Genomic DNA, 21,393 nt, shown 5'->3' with positions numbered 1-21,393 from the left:
AACACATCATTGTCTCTTGTGTGATGTATCTGAATTTTGGAGTAACTGGGAAAGATTATTAAAAGTCTGATTTGGGTCAAAATTGGGCCTTACATGACTTGGTAAAAGCCAAAAGTGGTTAGAGCTCTTTGTGATTTTCAAATCCTTTTGGAGTCATGAATCTGCACAGTCTTCTCCCTTAACAGCCATGGTGTGTCTTTTCAATGTAATGGTGCAAAAATTGATAGTGAGTCTCTTAAATTGACACTGATGAAGGTTGTAAGACTGATAGGTATTCATAGAACATGTTTAATTCTTGTTTATAATCTACAAAGTAGTGTGTGTTTTAGTGTTAGGCCTTGTATTATTGATATTTTCCCCTTCAATTCACAATTTCAAAGCTACGTACCAGATTTTTTCTCCTTGTCTCATCTTTTCCGAAATGGAGTTGTTAATGCTATATGCACAATGAATGAAATTTGTGTAAAACTTCAGTAAAGAAATGTAGTATCTTAACATGTTAGTCATCAGAGGTTCAGAAATTTTGACAGACAATATAATAATATTTTTTCCCTCCAATGCAGGTGTTCTTTATACATTTTCCTACAGGGCTTCTTTGTGGAGAAATCCGAAAAGCATATGTAGAGTTTGTCAATGTCAGCAAATGCCCTCTGACTGGCTTGAAGGTTGTGTCTAAACGTCCAGAGTTCTTCACTTTCGGTGGTAATACTGCTGTTCTAACACCACTAAGTCCCTCCGCTTCTGAAAACTGCAGCGCTTACAAGACTGTTGTGACAGATTCTACCTGTGAGTGCACAGCACTCATTTCATCAGCTTCTTCTGTAGACTTTGGCACTGGCATAGGAAGCCAGCCAGAGGTGATTCCTGTTCCCCTTCCCAATGCCGTTCTTCTGCCTGGAGCTTCAGTCCAGCTGCCAATGTGGTTACGTGGGCCAGATGAGGAAGGTGTTCATGAAATTAACTTTTTGTTTTACTATCAAAATGTTGCGAGGCAGCCTAAAATACGGTAAGTGTCATAAAACAGTTTTGATTTAACCTTTATGTTCAGTATATATATGTATCTTCAAGTAAACATTCTAATATTTACTAATGCATGTCATTGTGTAGTAAGAAGTTGCTCTTTCCAAATTATACAAATCTGGTTGTCCCAAATATAACTATAAATTGTAAGTAGCAGTATTATGACCTAAGGCATTATGCGATAATGACATTAACATGAACCATGTATTAAAACAATATCATTTGTGTAACTAAAGACAAGCTGTTTATATTCAATCTTTTTTAAAGAAAATTAATATACATTTGCTTTCCCCTTACATTTTCCCTTCCCTGAGAATATATGAAAAAAAATGTATACACTTGCAGAGTATTGTTGTTATGCTGGTTGCTCACTGATGAAACTGGATCTACCTTTCTCGGGATCTGTTGCCTGTGTGTTGTACAGCAGAATAGTTTGTGATAGCATTGTTGTGAATTTCAGAGAATTAGTAGTAATTGTCCTCCAGTTAGTTTATTTAACAGATTATCCAAATAAAATATCTTCTAAACCTTATTGTGAGGCCATAATAAGAGACTATTTTACAGTACTGAATATACTTTAGATATTCAATGAATGTTAATTCTCTTAACTTTGATAGGGGAAGTCCTCTGACCCAGTCTGGGAAAGCTGAGTGGCCTGTGGTAACTGTAAAGTGAGTTTCCTCCAAGGAGAGTGAACATTTTCCGAATTTGGCATAAGCAATAGAACTTGTGGGCATTCTAGGAGTGGTGGATGTGTCTGAACATTTGCCCTTCAAGTAGACAAGAAGGAATAAAACAAAAATTGGATTACTGCCTCATTTTATCTTATTATATGGTTTTTGTTTTTAATTTGAGAGGAAGATAGCACTCTCATCCACTGGTTCACTCCCGGAATGGCTGTAGTTGCTGACACTGGGCTGGGTTGAAGTCAGGAACCAGAAAGTCAATCCATCTCTTCTCAAGAGGAGGCAGGAGACCAAGTACGTTAGCTTGTTGCTTCCCAGGATCTGCATCTTTAGGAAGGTGTATTTGGGAATCCAAGCTGGGATTCAGAAATTTCAGGCTGTGCTAAGCAGTATGCTGGCATTCTAATCTGTAGCTAACTGCTAAGCCAAATACTCGCTGGATTTATCCATTTTTTCAAATCTTTATTTGAAATTAGAGAATCAGAAAATAGGGGAAGTGTTTTAGATTAAATTTGTTTTTTTTTCTTTTTTTAGTCACAGAATATTAAGACACACTGCAGTAATTTGTACCAGCCGATCTTTGAATGTACGAGCCACTGTCTGCAGAAGTAATTCTCTTGAAGATGAAGAAGGCAGTGGAGGCAATATGCTAGTCTTTGTGGATGTGGAAAATACCAATACTGTAAGTTGGTTTTTAATTATGTCTGAAGTGCTGCCTTTGTTTTTAGCAGTGGGTTTTTTTTTTCCTTCCCAAGAGAATAAAGCTGAAACAATGTAAAACCATCTTAATTCTCCATTACTTTTTGTAATTTTATTTTTCAGATTCTCTTCAAGTAAAATAATCTTATAGTTTTAAGATAGTAATAGTAGTAGACATATTCTTATGATACATAGCTCCATAAAGTAATAATTCAATCTAAATGAGATTTCTATGTAGTATTAGGCATATTGTTAGAATAAATAGCTCCATATGGCAGTATTCAATCTAAATGAGATTTCAGGAGCAGCAGTTGGTGCAGCAGTTAATTGGCCACTGGGGATGCCCACATTTCATATTGTCCTTGCTCCCTTCCCAATCCTGACTTCCTATTACTGCACACCCTGGGTGATTGCAGGTGATGGATCAAATACTTGGGTTTCTGGTACCAGGTGGGAGGTGTAGACTGAGCTGTAGACTCAGGAATGGCCCAGGGTCTGCTGTTGCATTTCTTTCCAAACCTTCTTACCCTACCACATTTTTCTCTTTGATGGCTCCTCAAATGAGGAGGAAAATGCTTCTTACATAAAATGTTGATTTCTCTCTTTCAAGATTGTTTAGAGAGAGATTTAAATAACCCAAACTTCCCGAAATATGTATTGTTATTTTTTTTTCAAAATCTAAATTTCTTATTAGGTTAACTGATATAGCTTTGATAGCGATGTTGTTTTAATTGGAATTTTCTAATTTACTGCTCTTAAATTCTGTATAACTCTTTATTTTTACAGAGTGAAGCAGGTGTTAAGGAATTCCATATAGTACAAGTATCAAGTAGTAGCAAACACTGGAAATTACACAAATCTGTAAATCTCTCTGAAAACAAAGGTTTGTGTCCTTTTCTCTTTCATAATCAATTTGACATCATTGCTTGGTTTTAGTGTCATGTATCATAAGATCATTGGTATATTGTATTTTCATTGTTTTATGTGATTGTAAATTGAATCACGTATCTTGATCCTGTATTTCCCATATCTTTATTTCCTTGAACATTTCTTCTTTTGTTTCTTTATTTGTGAAATCAGTGAGTTCTATGATCAACATACAGTTTTTCTGTGGTGGGCATTTGGCCTAGCAGTCCAGACTCTACTTGGGATATGCATGTCCAATTATCACTTGTCTGGGTTTGATTCCTGGTCCTGCTCCCTGCTAATGTACACCTTGGGAGGCAGCAATTGGAAGATTAGGTGTAGCTGGCAAAACTGTATTTGCTCTCATTGGAAAAGAATTGGGTGATATATTTCCAAAGCCATAAAAATGTTTAAACCCTGAGTCTCATGTTAATCCTCAGTTTTGGAATTTAAACAAAGGAATTAACTCAAAATATGAGAAGATTTATATATTCACTGAACTTTTTTTTTTACAGATTGTATACTTACAGAGAAAAATTTCGTGTAGCTTTTTTTTTCACTTTTTTTACATTTTATTATTATTATCATTTTATGGTACAGTTCCATATTCCTTTATCCTCTCCCCAATTCCCTCCCCCCCACCTAGTTCCTCTCTATCATTACTAACATATAGTTCTTCATACACAGTCATATGTCCATCATTGCGGGCATGGACAATGGCAAAGAGTCCAGCATCTTCTTGTTAAGATATAGTAAACAGTTTCATTGTAAGTCCATCTTTGTCTGGAAGCAGAAATGCATGCTGCACTGCATCGTCATATCTGGATGTTAGTCTCCATTTCACAGCTACTGTACATCCCCTCAAATGAAAAGTCATGATACAAAATCAACAATAGAAAGAAAAATAGAAATTTACAGTGCCATGAAGTTAAATAACATGTTACTAGATATAACAGTCTCCATTACACAGCTACTATACATCCCCTTAAATGAAAAGCCACAAAACAAAATCAACATCAGGGAGAAAAAAGAAATTAAGAACACCAAGAGATTAAATAACATGCTACTGAATGACTAACATGCAGCTGAAAAAATGAAAATCAAGAACCTTCTTGAAGAAAATGGTGCCATTGCATGATCTAGGAGTCATTGAATGATTTAATCAGAAATAAGTGTTTTGAAGAGATGAAACCAACAAAAAAAAAACAAAACCCATGCAATATAGTTTGTGCTGATCTTTGTTGAAGTGTCTCCTACAGACAATAAACAGATGGGTTTTGTTTTTTTAATCCAGTCTACTAATCTATGATGTTTGAGCTTAAGCCATTTACATTCAGAGTATAATATGTATGGATAGTACTTTGGTCCTGTCATTTTAGGAAGGGGTTGTTCATTGGTTTAGTCTTCTGTTGTCTTTTTACTGGAATGTTCTTCCCATTTGCCTTTGGTTTTGTTGGGTACTATTCCTCTTCTCTTCAAGAGAACATCTTGAAATATCATTTGTAGGTCAGATTTGGAAGAGGCAAATTCTTTTAACTTTTCTAGACTGTGGAAGAATTTTATTTCATTTCCAAAGACAAAGGAAAGCTTTGCTGGATATGTTATCCTAGGCTGCCAATTTTTTTTCTTTTAGAATCTGGAATATGTCACTCCATTCTCTTCTTGCCTGTAGAGTTTCCTGTGAGAGACCTCCTGTGAGTTTAATTGGAATTCCTTTATATGTCAATTGATTTTTTTCATGTGCACATTTAAGAATCTTTACCTCATGTTCAACTGAAGAGAGCTTGATGATCATGTGTCTTGGTGAAGTTTGTATTTGATCAAACCGGTTTCTGTTTCTGCACCTCTGGGACTCCCATACCTCTTATATTTGGCCTCTTACTAGTGTCTTTCAATTCTTGAATACTTTTTTGGCCTGATCCAGCTCTGTGTCCAGCTTTTTGTTTGCTTCCCCCTGATGACAGGAAATACCTTCCAATTCTGAGATTCTTTCTTCTGCTTGCTTCATTCTGTTTTGGAGACTCTCCACTGTACTTTTAATTTGCTCTACTGTGTTCTTAATTTCTGATATTATCAGCCTTGATTTGCTTTATGGCTGCTATTGCTTGTGTAAAATAGCCCTTAAATTCTTTGAACTTTTGTATGTGCTTCTCATTGTTGATTAGAATCTTTAAAATGAGTTTTCTGAATTCTGTGTCCCCCATTTTCTCGATGTCTTCCTCAGTTAACTCTGAGGTTGGCATAGGGTTTTGCTCCTTTGCAGGGGAGTTTTTAGTCATATTCATTGTGCCTTTGTCTCTTCTTTTGCTCTTGATCATTGTACTTCTGGTTAGCAGAGTCTTCTCCTTGGTTTTTTGGGGGGCAGGTTTCTAAGCTGTGTCAGGTCTACAATGTGATTTTACTTATTGCAGTTGGCACACAACTCTTTGCTTGCAGCCAATTGTGCCACTCCTTCCAGCGAGTTGCAGGTCTGGGTTCTTACGTTAGATTTCTACTGTGGTCTCCATAGCCTCACCAATCTCCTCTTCCTGTGATACTGTGCTGAGGCTGCACCGTTGTCTGTACAACCTTTCTCCCACTTCTGGTTGGAGCAGGTCCCAGGATTAGGGAGACACCAGGTGTCCTGTATAGCTAGGTTGTTGGTGGTGCTGATTTTGCCAGAACCTGTTGGACATTAGGTCTGGGTGCCATACAGACCTATTTTGACTGTACAATGCCACAGTTGGTATTACTTTCCTGCGGGAGCAGTGCAATCCAGTGATCTCTGAGTTCTGGCAAGTTCAGCACATGCTCAGTTCACTGTTGTTTCCTGCAGTCCTAAATTGCCACAGTGTAAAAATGGCGCCTGATGTACCACCACTACAGTTCTTTGATCTGCTGGCCATCAAATATGAGGGCTACCCAGACCTGCCCCGGGTGGAACCAGTAGAATGCCACGTTGATGCAGTTCACTGAGTCAGAAATGAGTTCACCCCCAGCTCAGCGCATGCTCAATCCTTTCCCTTGCCCTTTCCTCCCTATGCAAAATGGCTCCCAATTCAGCTCTAGGGGGCTGATTGGGCTATGAAATCCACCCTGTTCTTGCACTGCCCGTCTGAGATCTGCTGCTCCGTCTCTGCTCCTGGTCAAGTTAAATGGACCAGCAAGACGGACAGTTCTTTGTCTGGGTTCACCTGCCAAGCTCCCAGTGAACGTCCCTATCCACCTGGTTGCTGGTGGTGTTCCGGCTGCTGGTGGAGTTCAGATCGCCCGTTAACTGAATACCACTGGAGTATCATTCACTGCAATACCACACTGCTGTCTCCGCTGCTTTCCTGTGTCTGTCAGTCTCCAGGTACCCCTTTGCTGTTGTTCTGTCCTTTCCTATTTCCTGAAATATGTCCTCTCTGCTTCATCCTGATTAAATGTTTCTCTGTCCATTTAAACGCGTCCTTACCCTATTCCGCCATCTTGATTCTAGTATAGCTTTAATTTAAATTGTGCAGAAGTTCAGACTTGTGTCTGAACTTAAATATAATTACATGCAGTTTTAAAAATGATAAATGTAATGTGTGGAAAATGCAACAGTAGTAAAATGCACAGGGGCAAAGAACATGCATATGAAAATATTGGTCTAAGATATGCCTATTCTAAAAACTCCAAAGAGAAAAGAAATGCTGGAGAGGTGGCATTGGGGCTTCACCTCCCAGTTTCTTTCAAATTTCGTTTGAATCAGGAATGTCACACAGACACTAAGGTTATTAAAAATTGTGGAAAAATGAATGCTAAAGATAAGTTTATTTGGTGCAAAAAGTTTTGGAATTCATGCCAATTTTTAATAATCCAGTTTTTTACGAGCTTTCTGAAGACTCCGCATACCATGAATTTGAAATTTTTGTGCCCAAATCAACATCTTTTCATTCCATTTTTTTGTGACTTTTTCAAGAATCCTCATGAATGTATGCATGTGCAAACATATATAAGTATCTTGAGAAAACTTTTTTAAGAGGTTGTAAGCTCTATTTCATTGCTAAAAGCAGAAATGGTTCTCATTAAGCATTATTTATAATTATTTTTCAGCATGACCCAAGAAATATTAATAATGGGTTAGATTTCACCAGGTCATAAACTGAGAAAGGGTTTTGAAATTCTCCTCTTTTTTTTCTTCCTAGATGCCAGACTTGCCAGTAGGGAGAAAGGAAAGTTTTGCTTTAAAGCAATAAGATGTAAGGAAAAAGAAGGTAAATTGATTTTACTTTCACACTTTCTTAACTGATCTTTTTGTATGTTGTTTCAATGATATCATTAGTTTGTTCTTCCCTGTTTTTTAGATAATACAGAGTCCTCAGAAAAATATACCTTTGCAGATATCATCTTTGGAAATGAACAGGTATGCAAGATAGCACAGTAGTGCTTGATTTATTTCCAAGTTGTTCTGGACTGTGATTGTTTTTGGAAAGCTGCAGCTTTTGTAATCTTCAACCAAAGGATGAATATCTTCTAATCTTTGTTGAGTTTGCATTCTACTACTTCCATCGCCTAAAAACCTTCAAATATTTAAAATTAACATTGAGTCTATCATGTGACAAAAGTATTATTCTTGAAATTAAAAAGAATTGTATAAGGAAACATTTCCTTTTAGTTCTGCGACCACAGTAAACATTTAACTGTTTGATAATTTTGGTGTTTCTGAGACCTAAATAATAAACTAGGCCAAGAGTCACCTACAGCAGTGTTTTCCAACTCTCAAAAATTGCACAGTAAGTCACTGGGAATTCTGATTTAGCTTAGTTGGGATTGAACTTGAGTTTTTTACACCCCAGTAAAGCTGGGGTGTTAGTCTGTAAATCCTAGTTTAATTTTCAGTATCAAGAACTTACATCTAGAGGATATTATGAAAACACGGGTTTTGCCCCTTTACTTCTAAAACTCCAGGTCATTATGTCTTGGGTAGAGAGAGAAGTTACACATTTTTAAACAAATCTCGCAGTAATCTAAAGAGGTTCTTCGGCAACTTGCCTGGAAAAATCCTGAATGTCTTGTGTAAAGTTCCATATTAATTGTGCACTGGTGCTCTGTGCTATTCTTGATAAGTAGAACCATCCTTATACTTCTGTACTGCTTTTATTTCTCCCATTTGACTGTTAGGATTATCAGTTCACCATTTGAGGAAGCAGCTGTTCAGAAATATGGCCAAACTCCAAAAACACAGTGATTCCCAGACACGAATGACTTTGTGGATACTTTGCTTCCTGAGCGGTTGAATTTAACTTTCAGGACTTCAGTTACCTGTTTTGTTTATCCCTTTAAAATGTTTTTAAATTTCTAGAAATATCAACAAGACTACTAAATTATATTAATATTGCAATTTTGTCATGTTTGTCATTAAATACTTTTGATAATTTACTTATTATAGAAATGTAAATTGTGGCAGGATGTATTTGAGATTTAAATCTATGTAATACAAAGCAATGCTAGGTAGGACTTATCTAATGGTCATTATTAACTATTAAGTTACTTTCCTTCAACAGATAATAAGTTCAGCAAGTCCATGTGCAGACTTCTTTTACAGAAGTTTATCTTCAGACTTGAAGAAGCCACAAGCCCAGTTGTCTGCGCATACAGAAAAACGACCAGCAGAGGATGCTGTGAGGTTGATTCAAAAGTGCAGTGAGGTGGATCTGAATGTTATAGTATTGTGGAAGGTATGCATTACTAAATAGATCTCACAGGTACTTGATTGCTCAGCTCAAAAATAAATGTGTACCACCGTTGGTTTTTTTCCACTTAAAGATTCTGGTTTCTTATTTTATGTTTTTAATATCAGATGACTTTTTGTGTTGAATATAGCTTTTTCCTTTTTTTGCGTTGTACCTTTTCATGTCATGTACATGCATTATCTACTAAAACATGATTCTTTACTGGAATTCAGTATCTTGTTCAAAAATACTTGAATTATGTGATCATGTTATGAATTTGTGTTGTCTGATGTAAGAGCCATTGTAGAAAAAGTAAACGATCATTGCACATATTTTGAACTGATTCAGCTGTTCCAGAGTATTCTTTATGTTAAGCAGTGAGTTTTCAAATAAATCTTTGTATCAAAAAAGTATTTATTTATTTACTTGAAAAGTAAAGAAAAGGAGATTACAGACCAGGCTGTGATTTTCTATCCACTGGTTCACTTCCTAACTGACCACTGGATGATGGGCCAGACCAAAGGCTAGAACTCCATCCAGGTCTTCCACTGCTTTCCCAGTCACATTAGCAGGGACCTGAATGTGCAATGAAGGAACCAGAATTCCAACAGGGCACCCATGTAAGAGGCCTGCATAGCAGGCAGCAGCTTAACCTGTTGTGCACTAATGATGTTCCCTACCCAGGGTGGTGGGGGAGGCTGAAGGAGGAGGGGTCTTTAAGTTTGGTAGGCGATTGGATTTGCATTTAAACTAAGCTGGATTTGTGTGAATTTCAAATGAAGTATTGCTTAAATAATTTGGTAACTTTATTATAGAGGGTATTGTGCTACTAAGATGAGCTATACATTGTTAGCTTAAAATCGAATATTCCTAAGGTTTAGAATCAAGGAGGTCTCATTTTCAGACTCAGTACCAGTGCACCTTAATGTAAACCACCATGGATTAAATAAATGCATAATGGACTCTTAATATTTGTGACTGCTGTTCCGTGGCTGGCAACATCATTCTTTTTAAGTAAGTTTTTTAAAAAGGATTTATTTATTCATTCATTCATTCATTTGAAAGGCAGATTTACAAAGAGAAGGAGACACAGAGAAAGATCTTCCATCTGCTGGTTCACTCCCCAAATGGCTGCAGTGGCTGGGGCTGAGCTGTTCCAGTGCCAGGAGCCAGGAGCATCTTCCAGGTTTCCACAAGGATACAGGGTCCCACGGACTTGGGCCATCCTCTGCTGCTTTCCTAGGCCATAAGCAGGGAGCTGGATCAGAAGTGAGCAGCTGGAAGACAAAATTTCTGCTCATATATGATGCTGGTGCTTGAAGGTAGAGGATTTTTCTGCTGAGGCATGGTGCTGGGCTCTTTAAGTAGTTTCTTAGGAATTCTGGAGTATATTAGAAAAGGTTTCAAGATGTGTCTCTCTTACATATCAGTGCTATTTTGAGGCAAGACAGATTTTCAGGACAGATGACTGCTTGAATAATTTGGAGATGTAGACAGTTATGCGTCTTGATAGTTCTTATTAGCCGTATTTCTACATCCCATCAAACATTGTGTGGTTCTTTTGAGGTTACTGCCACGCAGTAAACTGTACTTTTATTTTTTAGGCATATGTTGTAGAAGACAATAAGCAGCTTATTTTGGAAGGTCAGCATCATGTGATTCTTCATGCTATAGGAAAAGAAGCCTTTTCACAACCCCAGAAACAGGTAATATCATGGTTTGCTTTGGGATTGTCCTCTGAATTTATATGGATTTGTTGGTCTCATATTTGTATTTTTGTAAAGGCATGATTGATTCAGGTGTTTTATATTGGGACTTAGGTCACAGACTGTTGACAGAAAGACTGATCGAAATTAAAAATGAAAATTATTTTAAAATTTGTTAGCCTTTTTATTAAGAGTATTGTAAGGTATCTATGATCTTAGGGTTTTTGTCTAGTAAATCTAGAATTCATAGCTAGGAAAAGAATTGATATGCTTAAGAAGGAAGGGAAATATTCTCTGTATTTTGTTATTTATTGAACCGTGTCACACCACGACAGAATTCCAGGTGTGTACTGCAACCTATAGTAGCATGCTCTCTGGAGTTCTATGGCAACTGGTGATAGCTTTGATTGGGCTTCCTTATTTTTCCTAAATTCTATGTAAGCTCTTTTTTTTTTTCTTTTTCTTTTTAATTTTGTTTGGAAGGCAGAGTTATAGCAATAGATGCTTCATCTGTTGTTTTGTTCCCCAAAAGTCCACCAGAGGGTATGGCAAAAGCCAGGAGACAGAATTCCATCTGGGTCTCCCACTTGAGTGGCAGGGACCTAATTGCTTGGACCATATTTCTCCTCCGTCCTAGGTTCGTTAGCAGGGAGCTGGACCAAATGTGGATCAGCTAGGACATAAACCAGTGCTCACATGGGATGTCAGCATCACAGAGGGTGAATTAAGATGCTGTGCACTACACCAGTGCCAATGCTGTTTAATCTTTTGGAAACATTCTTAGTACATGTGAACAAAATTTAAGCAGTGATCCCAATAATGATAGAATCCAATCTGATAGTGCATTATATTTATAAATAATGATTCTTATTCTTACAATTTTAACTCCTGCTCCAATATTTTTGACCATTTTTTATTCTGATAAAAAATTTTCGAGCTTACAGAATAAATGGGCAAGAATATTAAACAGGACTCCCTTAGTCATTTCATGCAGCTTTACAAGTGGTTAGCAGTTATTTCTCTGTGTGTGTGTGTATATATATATATATTTTTTTTTTTTTTTCTTTAACCAGTTGCAAGCAGTTACTCTCAAGTAAATTGCAACAATCTTATACCTTTGCTCCTAACTATTCCTAATGACAAAGATGGTTTCTTACCTAATGACAAGTGACTACGTTTGGGAGATTTAAGATTGATGTGTAGTACTTTTATATTCAGATTACATTTGGCTATCATTAAAGATTTCAGTTATATCTTTACATCTATTTTTGTCTATGTAGAATTCAAGTGACATTGCTATTTTTGAATAAAACAGTCCAGTTAATTTTAAGAATAGTACCTGTTTCTTTCTCATGATTACATTAAGAGTGTATATGTGGAAATAGCACGTAAGTGACACTATGTCCTTTGCATACATCAGATAATATACATAGTATTAATTTGTTTCATTGTTAGTGATGTGTCATTTAAATAAAGGCAGTATCTGTCATATCTCTATCCACACTGAAATTGCAGTCATGCTTTTGCTTAAATTTAAGAGTTCATTAATTTGATTGTTTCTGATTAATAAAAACCATCAGTCGTAAGTGTTTTAAAGCATTTTTCTTTAAAGCATTAAAAGCATTAAAGTATTAAAGCATTAATCTGTGAATGGAGAATCTCAAGGTATTTTTACTATTTTAACAGATACATTTTGTACTTAAAATTTCTATAATGAAAAAAAATGTCAATGAACATACATTATCCCTATAAAACTAAATTTTATAGTATAACTTATTTAAGTTTTTAAAAACTTCACAATGTGTTGGAAAATATATAAGACCTCAGAGAGCAATCCTTGTATTTTGCAACTTGAATTTAGCTGAAGATAAGCTAAAGATACCTGTGAGGTAGTAGTTGGCAGACTTTATAATAAACTGCCAAGGTGGGAAACCCACTATATGTCTGCAACCTGGAGAACTGAGCCAGGCCAAAGTTAGAAGCAGGGGCTTCCTATGGGTGTCCCACCTTGGTGGTTGGGACCCAGGTATTTGGGCCATCTTCACTGCTTTTAACAGGCCAGTAGCAGAGTGTTGGATAAGAATTGGAGCAGCTGGGACATGAACCAGAGCCCATACAGGATACCAACATCAAAAGCAGGAGTCTTACTTACTATGGTACAACACCTGCTGACAGGTGTTTTCCAACAGGAAATTAAATTTAAAGTATTATGTAACTTATCTAAAATCAAAGAGTTAATATGTGAAGTTGCTGGAACTTAAATATAATTCAAGCACATTCTAAGTGGGAAATTAATAAATATTCCAGATCCTAATTTCTTTTTTTTTAAGATCCTAATTTCTTTAGCTTATATTAGTAATTGCAGATGATAGCAACTGTTAAATAGTAGCAGAAAAGGCACTTTAGTGTTCGTACTTTATATTATCTGTAACAAATTTAACTTTTGCTTGTATACAACTATTTTTTTTTTAAACAAAACAGTGCTTGATTATCTTTTTTTTTTTTTTTTTTTTTAATTTTTTTCAGGAGCCACCAGAAATGGAACCATTAAAGTTCTTCAGACCAGAAAACACTACAGTTCCCTCAAGGCCATCAGTAGAACAGCTTTCTAATCTCATTAAAACGAGTTTTCATTACCCAGAATCATTTAGCCATCCATTTCATCAAAAAAGGTTTGAGGGTTAATTTTATTTAAAATTTTTCTTCAGTGTACACACACATACATGCACATACAAACACACCCCTTTAATTATTTAGGCAATTGTATTAGTCAGATATTGAAGAAATTTGTTTGTTTTTAATTAGAGAGTCAGAGAGAGAGAACCAGCACTGCATGTGGTGATTTACTCCCCAGATGCTGCAATGGCCAGGACTAGCCTAGGCAAAAGCCAGGAGATGGAAGCTCAGTCCAGATCCCCCACATGGATGGCAGGGGCACCTGGTTGTTTGATTCATTGCGTCTCTCTGCATTAGCAGGAGATTGGAGTCTGGAGCTACAGCTCAAATCCAGGTGCTCTGTTGTGGAACCCAAGTATCGCAACCAGTGTCTTCTCGTGTTTAAGAAATTTAGAATAATATTGAGTTTTTGGAAATTACTCCTAAATACTTTAGTGTTTATTACAACTTCTAAACATGGTGTTGTTACAGCTAAAGGTATAAAATAAAGAGCAGGCCTTGTGGTGAAGAGACAAGCCATAGCTGGTGACACTGGCAACCCACAGCAGAGTGTCAGTTCTAGTTGCAGCTGCTCTGCTTCTGATCCAGCTCCCTGTTGACGTGTCTGGGAAAGCACAGTGTGATGACCTTAGTACTTGAGCTTTTGCCACTACACAGGAGACCCAGATGGAGTTTGGGGCTCACGGCTTTTGCTTGGCACAGCCAAAGTGTTGTCTGAAAGATTCTTTGTCTCTCTGCATCTCAAGTAAGCAAGCAAGTAAACCATTAACAAAAATGTGTAGTGCCCGAGCCACCTCTGAGGTACCTGACATTTCCTTTTGGAGAACAGGTTTATTATAAAAAAAAAGGGAACTTGTTACATTTTCTTTTATTTTGGACATAAAACTTAAGGATAATTGTAATGTGGATTCAGGATTTATTAGTTTAAATTTAGATGCTGTCATTCACCTAAGATATATTAAGTGATAAAGTTCATGAAGGATGATACTGGTAAATATCAGTGGTAATTGTGATAAATAGTAAGTTGAGTATATAAACCTGACAATCTAAAAGTGATAAGTCCCGCGTAAGATGATATGTCAAGAGGATGTGCATTTCTGACTTAACATGGAGAGGATCCTGTTACACGAGGCTGTGGGTGATGGTTAATTTATGTGAGTCTCATTAAAATAATGCCCCATAGCATAGTGTCATCTGAGACATGAGGTAAGGAAAAATGAACCCATGAAGAGGACTGAAAAGAACTCAAAGAATTAGGATAAAAAGATCATCAGGGCCTGGAGTGGTAGCCTAGTGGCTAAAGCCCTCACCTTGCATGCATCGGGATTGCATATGGCTGCTGGTTTTAGTCCTAGCAGCCCCACTTCCCATCTAGCTCCCTGTTCATGGCCTAGAAAAGCGGTTGAGGACGATTCAAAGCCCTGGGATCCTGCACCCGTGTGGGGGATTAGTTTTGGACTAAAGTAGGAGTTTTGTGAGTATTAAAACTAAAGTAGGAGTTTTGTGACAAAGACCAAAGTAAGGAGAAATTGTAAAAGTTTACATATTGTGGCCTGCCTCCATTTTAGGACATATTTTAAGTAGCTGAGTTTACTGCTCAGTGTGATGTAGGGCATAGCAGTTGTAGGGGATTAAATAAAAGTGAAAATATGGGATAACTGCTTAAAAGGGTAAGAAGTGACACGGTAAAGATGCGCAGGTGTGCTGGGCAAAACTGAGACCTGTACAGAGACAAATTCAAAAGGAACTTCAGTAGTACTAACTGTCTTGAAACCCTGGTTGTGAAATACAACACGCAGAGAAGTGCCAAAACAAAAATGTATGATCATAGGAGTTTTTCGCAATGGGACAGGGCTGGCATCTTGGAAGCGCCCCTCCCCCCGCATTTTCCTTTCTAGTCACTTCCCTGTTCATATCCAGGATCAACCATCATGTCTTTTCTCCTTATTTACAACTGCATACTTTTCTGTGGAATTTTTTGAGCTTTATTATATAAGTGGAGTTTTATAGACTATATTCCTTTTACGTCTACTTGCTTCCACTTAATATTTTGTTATAAAGAGTGTACCATTTCATGAAGCTGTAAGATTGTCATTGCCATATGGCTGTATTTGAATATACCAGAATTGTTCTGCTGTGGAGAAACTTTTGGATAATTCTTGCATTTTCACTATTTTGGATTCTGTTGCTGTGAATAGTCTTGAATGTTTTGGCTGTTGAATGTGTTCTTGCCTTTAAATTTTTTTTTTCCTTAATATAATATGCATACATCCATTGTTAGCATGTGGAAATTTCTTCTGCCCTGCACCTTTAGCAATATGTACATTAAACATACATAGGAATACTTCTTGATATCTAGGTCTTAACCTTGCCCAGTATTCACTTTCTGTGACTCCATCTAACACAGATATGCATTGGGTCACCAGGGGAAATTTAAGAAACACAGAGGCTAGGTGTATTTTGCACCCTGACTATCCAGCATGTTTGGCCTGTGGCAAAGGTTTGGCATCTGGATTTTCTAAAGGTCTGAAGGTGAGTCTGATGCATAGCCACAGAAGGAAGAAACTTTCATATTTTTCATATTTATAATGACTGTACTAGCCTTGCCTTCACATACATTTGCAAGGTGAATTCCACAGCATTGCTTATTGACTAAACTGTTCTACTTTATTCATATTTATCAAACTTCTCTTGCTTCATGTACATCCTGAATATTGTAGACTGCATTTTCCATGAGTGTTTTAAAGATCCCAGCCTTCATATATGCATAGGTTATGTTCATTTCTTATTGACTTACTTAATTAAATTAAGGTTTATTTGAAAGACAGAATGCCAAGGACAGAGGAATAGTGATAAAGACGTCTTCTATCCCCTGCTCCATTTTTCAAAAGACAGCAACAGCTAGGGCTGGATCAGATAAAAAATGGGAGCCAGGAACTCTTTCCCTTCTGGGTAGCAGAGGCCAAAATACTTGAACCATCTTCTGCTTTCCCAAGCACACATAGCTACACTCAGACTGACACTTCAGCAATCCGGTACAGATGCCAATATCACAGTGATTTCACAGCTGCACCACAGTTCTGGCCTCTCTTGGGTTCTTGATTTGAAGTCTCACCCCTCTGTTCACATTTCCTCTTTTACTGCTTGTTCATTTCCTAGGTTTTGATCGTTTATTAATGATGAAGCAATATCAGAAACTAGGTTAACTGAGTACATGTGTCCACTTGAAAGAAATTTTATATCTTACACAGAAATAACATTCAGGTTCCCCAAAATAGATTGGCTTCATGGGGTTAGATAGGAAAGCAAATGTCAATCCAGGACAAGTTCTGAATAACTGAATGAGTTTTCAAATGAGTGTAAAAGCAATGCAATTGGGCATAGCAATTAAGACAGCACTTGGGATTCCTACACTCAGTATCAGAGTGCTTGTATTTGAACTTGGCTCTACTTCCAAGTCCAGGTTCCTGATTATGTATACCCTGGGAGGCAGCAGGTGATGGCTGAACTACTTGGGTCCCTACTAGCCCACATGGGAGATCGAATAATGGACTCCAGTGCTTGGCCTGGACAGCCTCAGCTTTTGCAGTCATTTGGAAAGTAAACAAATGCATGGAATATTGATATGTGTGTGTGTGAGAGAGAGAGAGAGTTAATTTTCAGAAAAACAGATGCAAACTAACTGTTTTTGTTTTTCCTTCCACAGCCTTTGTTTGGTACCGGTTACCCTTTTGCTTTCCAACTGTTCTCAGGCTGATGTAGATGTAATAGTTGATCTTCAGCATAAAATAACAAGGTACAGATTATTTTAATGAAAGTTTGTTTTGTGGCCTTTGTTTCCCAAATAATTTTAGAGCAATTTGATGTTTTTAATTGTATAAATAATATTCTAACATGGATAGAGAAAATCTACTCAAAACATCCCTTGATTTTGTATGTGTGCTATAAAAGTTTTATACAAGTAGAAGTACTATAGAAATGCGTGGCCTAGCGGCTAAAGTCCTCGCCCTGAACGCACCAGGATCCTATTTGGGCATTGGTTCTAATCCCGGCAGCCCCACTTCCCATCCAGCTCCCTGCCTGTGGCCTGGGAAAGCAGTCGAGGATGGCCCAAAGCCTTGGGACCCTGCATCCACATGGGTGACCCAGTAGAGGTTCCTCGTTCCCAGCTTTGGATCGGCGCAGTACTGGCTGTTGCGGTCACTTAGGGAGTGAATCATTGGACGGAAGACCTTCCTCTTTGTCTCTCATCCTCTCTGTATATCTGACTTTCCAATAAAAATAAATAAATCTTTAAAAAAAAAAAGAAGTATTATAGAGATACTAAATGTTAAAGTTTTTATTTCCCAATTATAAAAGAATACTTAGAAAAAATCTGGATCCATACTCCTGTATCTAACATTCCTAAAGCAGGATGCTTCTTGACATTTAGAAATATTTGATTTTTCGAAAAAAAAAAATCGTTTATAGCATATGCTCTAATATATCTTAAATAAGATTTTGGCAGTTCTTTGATCTCCAAATACATTATAAGTAAGTTTAGTTATGTGTATCATAACATAGTCAACTAAAGCCTTTAGTGGAAAGTGGGTTGTTTTCCATTTTTCAGCATTATAAACAATTTCAGTTTTTTTTTTTTTCATATTTATAACTGTACTTGATCTCAGCCAAAAGGCTGACAAGCAATTATTTTTTCAATCTGTTATACTTGAAAGTCAGGGTTATAGAAAGAAGGAAAGAGCGAGAGAGATCTTCTATCCACTGGCTCATTGCTTCTCAATCTTTTGATTAAGATCAAGTGTAGTATCCACTGGCTTACTCCCCAGATGGCCACAGTGGGCCAGAGCTAAGCTGGTTGGAGGCTGGGAGTCAGGAGGTTCTTCTGGGTTTCCCACATGGGTTCAGGGACCCAAGTACTTGGCCAACTTCTGCTTTTCCAGGCCATTTAACAAGGAGCAGGATTAGAAGTGAAGCAGCTGGAACTGGAACTGGTGCCACAGGTGAAAGATTAGTGTGCTATGCTACCACACCATGCTGACCCCAGTTTCAGTATTGTGAACACATTTACTTATTTTTTTAAAGATGTTTTTATTTTTATTGCAAAATCAGATACACAGAGAGGAGGAGAGTCAGAGAGGAAGATCTCCTCATACTCTGATTCAGTCTCCAAGTGTCCGCAACAGCCAGAGCTGAGCTGATCCAAAGCCATGAGCCTGGAGCTCCTTCTGGGTCTCCTACGGGTACACTGTCCCAAGGCTTTGGGCCATCCTCGACTGCTTTCACAGGCCAGAAGCAGGGAGCTGGATGGGAAGTGGGGCTGCCAGGATTAGCACCAGTGCCCATATAGGATCCCGGTGCATTCAGGGCGAGGACTTTAGTCGCTAGACTATGGTGCCAGGCCCCCAACACATTTATTTTTTATATATGAATAATCAAGGAATTAAAAGCTCAGATTTAAAATTAGGTTTCACTATTTACTAGATGTAAGAATTAAGTGAGATAATCCACTATTAGCATTATGCCTACAAATCATTAATAAATATTATCTGGTATAGTAAAAATAGTAGCATTGTTACTGTTAATAAGTAGCAGCTTCATAAAACAATTGCTAGAAATAGAATTGTGGAATGTAAGGAATATCTATGGGACTTTAGGGAGAGCATTATTACGGGGAAAACACTAACTTACCATTTTGCTCCTCCTTAGTCCAGAAGCACTGGAACTCCACGGATCATTCACATGGCTTGGACAAACACAGTATAAATTTCAGCTTAAAGGCCAGGAGATGCACAGTTTGCAGCTGAAAGCATGCTTTGTCCATACAGGTGTCTATAACCTTGGTACTCCTAGAGTATTTGCCAAGCTGTCGGACCAAGTCACAGTGTTTGAAACAAGTCAGCAGAACTCCATGCCTGCCCTGATTGTCATCAACAACGTATGACAGCTTGCAAGTGTGTGCTGAAATCCACAGGCATCAGTTTAATTTGCCGAATGGGTTTTACAGCAGTATGTGAAATGCCTAACTTGTTACAGAGGTTGGAGTCTGATCACTGCAGAATTCTTTGATTGCCATTCTGTTGAGGATATAAAGCACATTGGACTGAGAATATGTGTGTTATTTTTTTTGTTTATTATTTCTTAACCCCTGGTAATAATTTACATGCTTATAATACAGAATTTCAACTACCCATGTACCTCATTAAGCCCCATGTTGAAAAAGAATGTCTGGGTCTACTCTTACAACTTGTCGATGGCATATGAATAATCAGAGATGATTCTGAGGAAAGACTTTTTTGGGAAAGTTCTCCTGCTAAGCCATTAGTTTATAAATTCCAGCTCTACTGTGAAATTCTATATTCTATAGAGTGTTAAATCCAAATTTTTCCATGTTCACAAAATTCTCTAAAATCTGTTTTGAACTTTGGTTATAGAGTCTTCATATTTCAGTATCTGGTGGTCCCTATGGCTTATACATAACTTTGTAAAAAGAAAACTTTTTTCTGATACTTTGAATATAGTTTTGAAAGTTTGACTTTCCTCCCATTCATCTCAGTATAGAATGCACTATTTCACAATATGAGATTTTTGTCATTAAAATTATCATATTCTTACTATATAACTTTAACAATTGAGTTGATCTGTTTAAAGGATTAATGCTCAAGTTAATTAAAAAAGTAAGCTTTTCAAAATGTATTATATTTATAACAAATGTACTGTAAATAGAATAAAGACATGCTATTCACTGTATGTATTTAGTGGTTCTCTTGCTTTTTTAAAACCTAGGTTTCTAAGGGTTTAATATATTTTCTACTTAAAATAAATGCCAACTGTATGATTATAGCAAGTCCCAGCCCGGTTTTCTGAGAAAGCTTTATCATCATTTTAAAACTGAACGTATAGTCTTTGTTTTATTTATTTATTTACTTATTGTTCTTTTTGTTTTTAAAAAATTAATTTTTTGAAAAGGAGATAGAAACACAGATAAAGTTTCCATCTGCTGGTTCACTCTTTGAACGCCTGCAGCTGCTGGGCCAGGCAGGGCTGACGCTGGTGTTGAGGATTCAGTCAAGTTTCCCACATGGGTGGCAGGAGCTTGTATTCCTTGAGCTGTCATTACTACTCCATCTCAGGATCTGCATTAGCAGAACACTGGAGTTTGGGGCTGGACATGGTTATCCAATCCAGGCATTCCACGGTGAGATACAGATACATGTATCTACAACTGCAGATGATACCTGCTTCTAGTCTTTGGTCTTTTTAAAGTCAGACTTAGAGAGAGAGAGGGGACGACAGAGACAGATCTTTTCCATCATTGAATTCACTCCCCAAGGACCACGATAGCTGGGAATGGGCCAGGCTGACGTCAGGAGCCGGGAGCTTCATCTGGGTCTCCCACATGAGTAGCTGGGATCCAAGCATTTAAACCATCTTCAGCTTTTCCAGGTTATTAGCAGGGGCAGCTTAACTATCTATACCACAAAGGTCCCTCACATATGTTGTTAAAGTTACTTGTGGCTTTGTTTTATGCTTTGTTACAAATTCAGACAATCCATTTATATCTAAGTAAAAACAAGGGAAGATCAAAGTGTATTGAACCTGTTGTAAATAACTGCAATGCAGAATCTGATGCTGAGAATGTGTTGTTAGACTCGGGGTTGCCCTGCCTGGGCCCTTATGCACTCCTGAGTGGTGGGTGCCAGATCTGTGAGCCCAGGGAGTGCAGGTTCCAGTGGAGCCAGGGTCACCTAGCCTGGGTCCTTTGGCCCACCTGTATGGTGGGTGCCAGGTAGGTCCGTGAGGCCTGGGTGTGAGGGTCTTGAGGGGGTTTGGTGTATGGGGTTGCAGGGAGTCTGGGGGATAGCACAGATGGGGGCGTGTGGCAAAAAGAGGGCTCACGTTCAGGGTTGGTGGTCTGACCATGGAGTGCATGAGGCAGAACTGGGCCTCCTCAGAGGTAATGATGGAGCACTGGATGGAAGAACCATATGCACACAGAAGATATGGCAGCCCATTGGAGCCTGC

At 37.7% G+C, this 21,393-nt stretch overlaps 1 protein-coding gene across 3 annotated transcripts in view; it reads left to right on the top strand.

The window, feature by feature from the left end:
• Positions 1 to 20,113, top strand: part of TRAPPC8 (trafficking protein particle complex subunit 8) — an 88,649-nt gene extending 68,536 nt beyond the window's left edge. For all 3 annotated transcript variants that reach the window (XM_040984857.1, XM_040984855.1, XM_040984856.1), the window contains exons 20-29: positions 564 to 1,006; positions 2,241 to 2,388; positions 3,192 to 3,288; positions 7,463 to 7,531; positions 7,622 to 7,680; positions 8,822 to 8,995; positions 10,594 to 10,695; positions 13,222 to 13,367; positions 17,078 to 17,167; positions 19,078 to 20,113. In XM_040984857.1, coding sequence (XP_040840791.1) covers positions 564 to 1,006; positions 2,241 to 2,388; positions 3,192 to 3,288; positions 7,463 to 7,531; positions 7,622 to 7,680; positions 8,822 to 8,995; positions 10,594 to 10,695; positions 13,222 to 13,367; positions 17,078 to 17,167; positions 19,078 to 19,312 — 1,563 coding nt within the window. In that variant the 3' untranslated portion in view covers positions 19,313 to 20,113. The remainder of the gene's footprint in view (positions 1 to 563; positions 1,007 to 2,240; positions 2,389 to 3,191; positions 3,289 to 7,462; positions 7,532 to 7,621; positions 7,681 to 8,821; positions 8,996 to 10,593; positions 10,696 to 13,221; positions 13,368 to 17,077; positions 17,168 to 19,077) is intronic.
• The last annotated feature ends 1,280 nt before the right edge of the window (positions 20,114 to 21,393 follow it).

Source organism: Ochotona curzoniae, unplaced genomic scaffold, assembly GCF_017591425.1.
Source record: "Ochotona curzoniae isolate NIBS_2020 unplaced genomic scaffold, NIBS_Ocur_1.0 contig_43, whole genome shotgun sequence".
Taxonomy (NCBI): domain Eukaryota; kingdom Metazoa; phylum Chordata; class Mammalia; order Lagomorpha; family Ochotonidae; genus Ochotona; species Ochotona curzoniae.
Note: the sequence above shows the minus strand (reverse complement) of the source record. Positions and strands in the feature narration are given on the sequence as shown.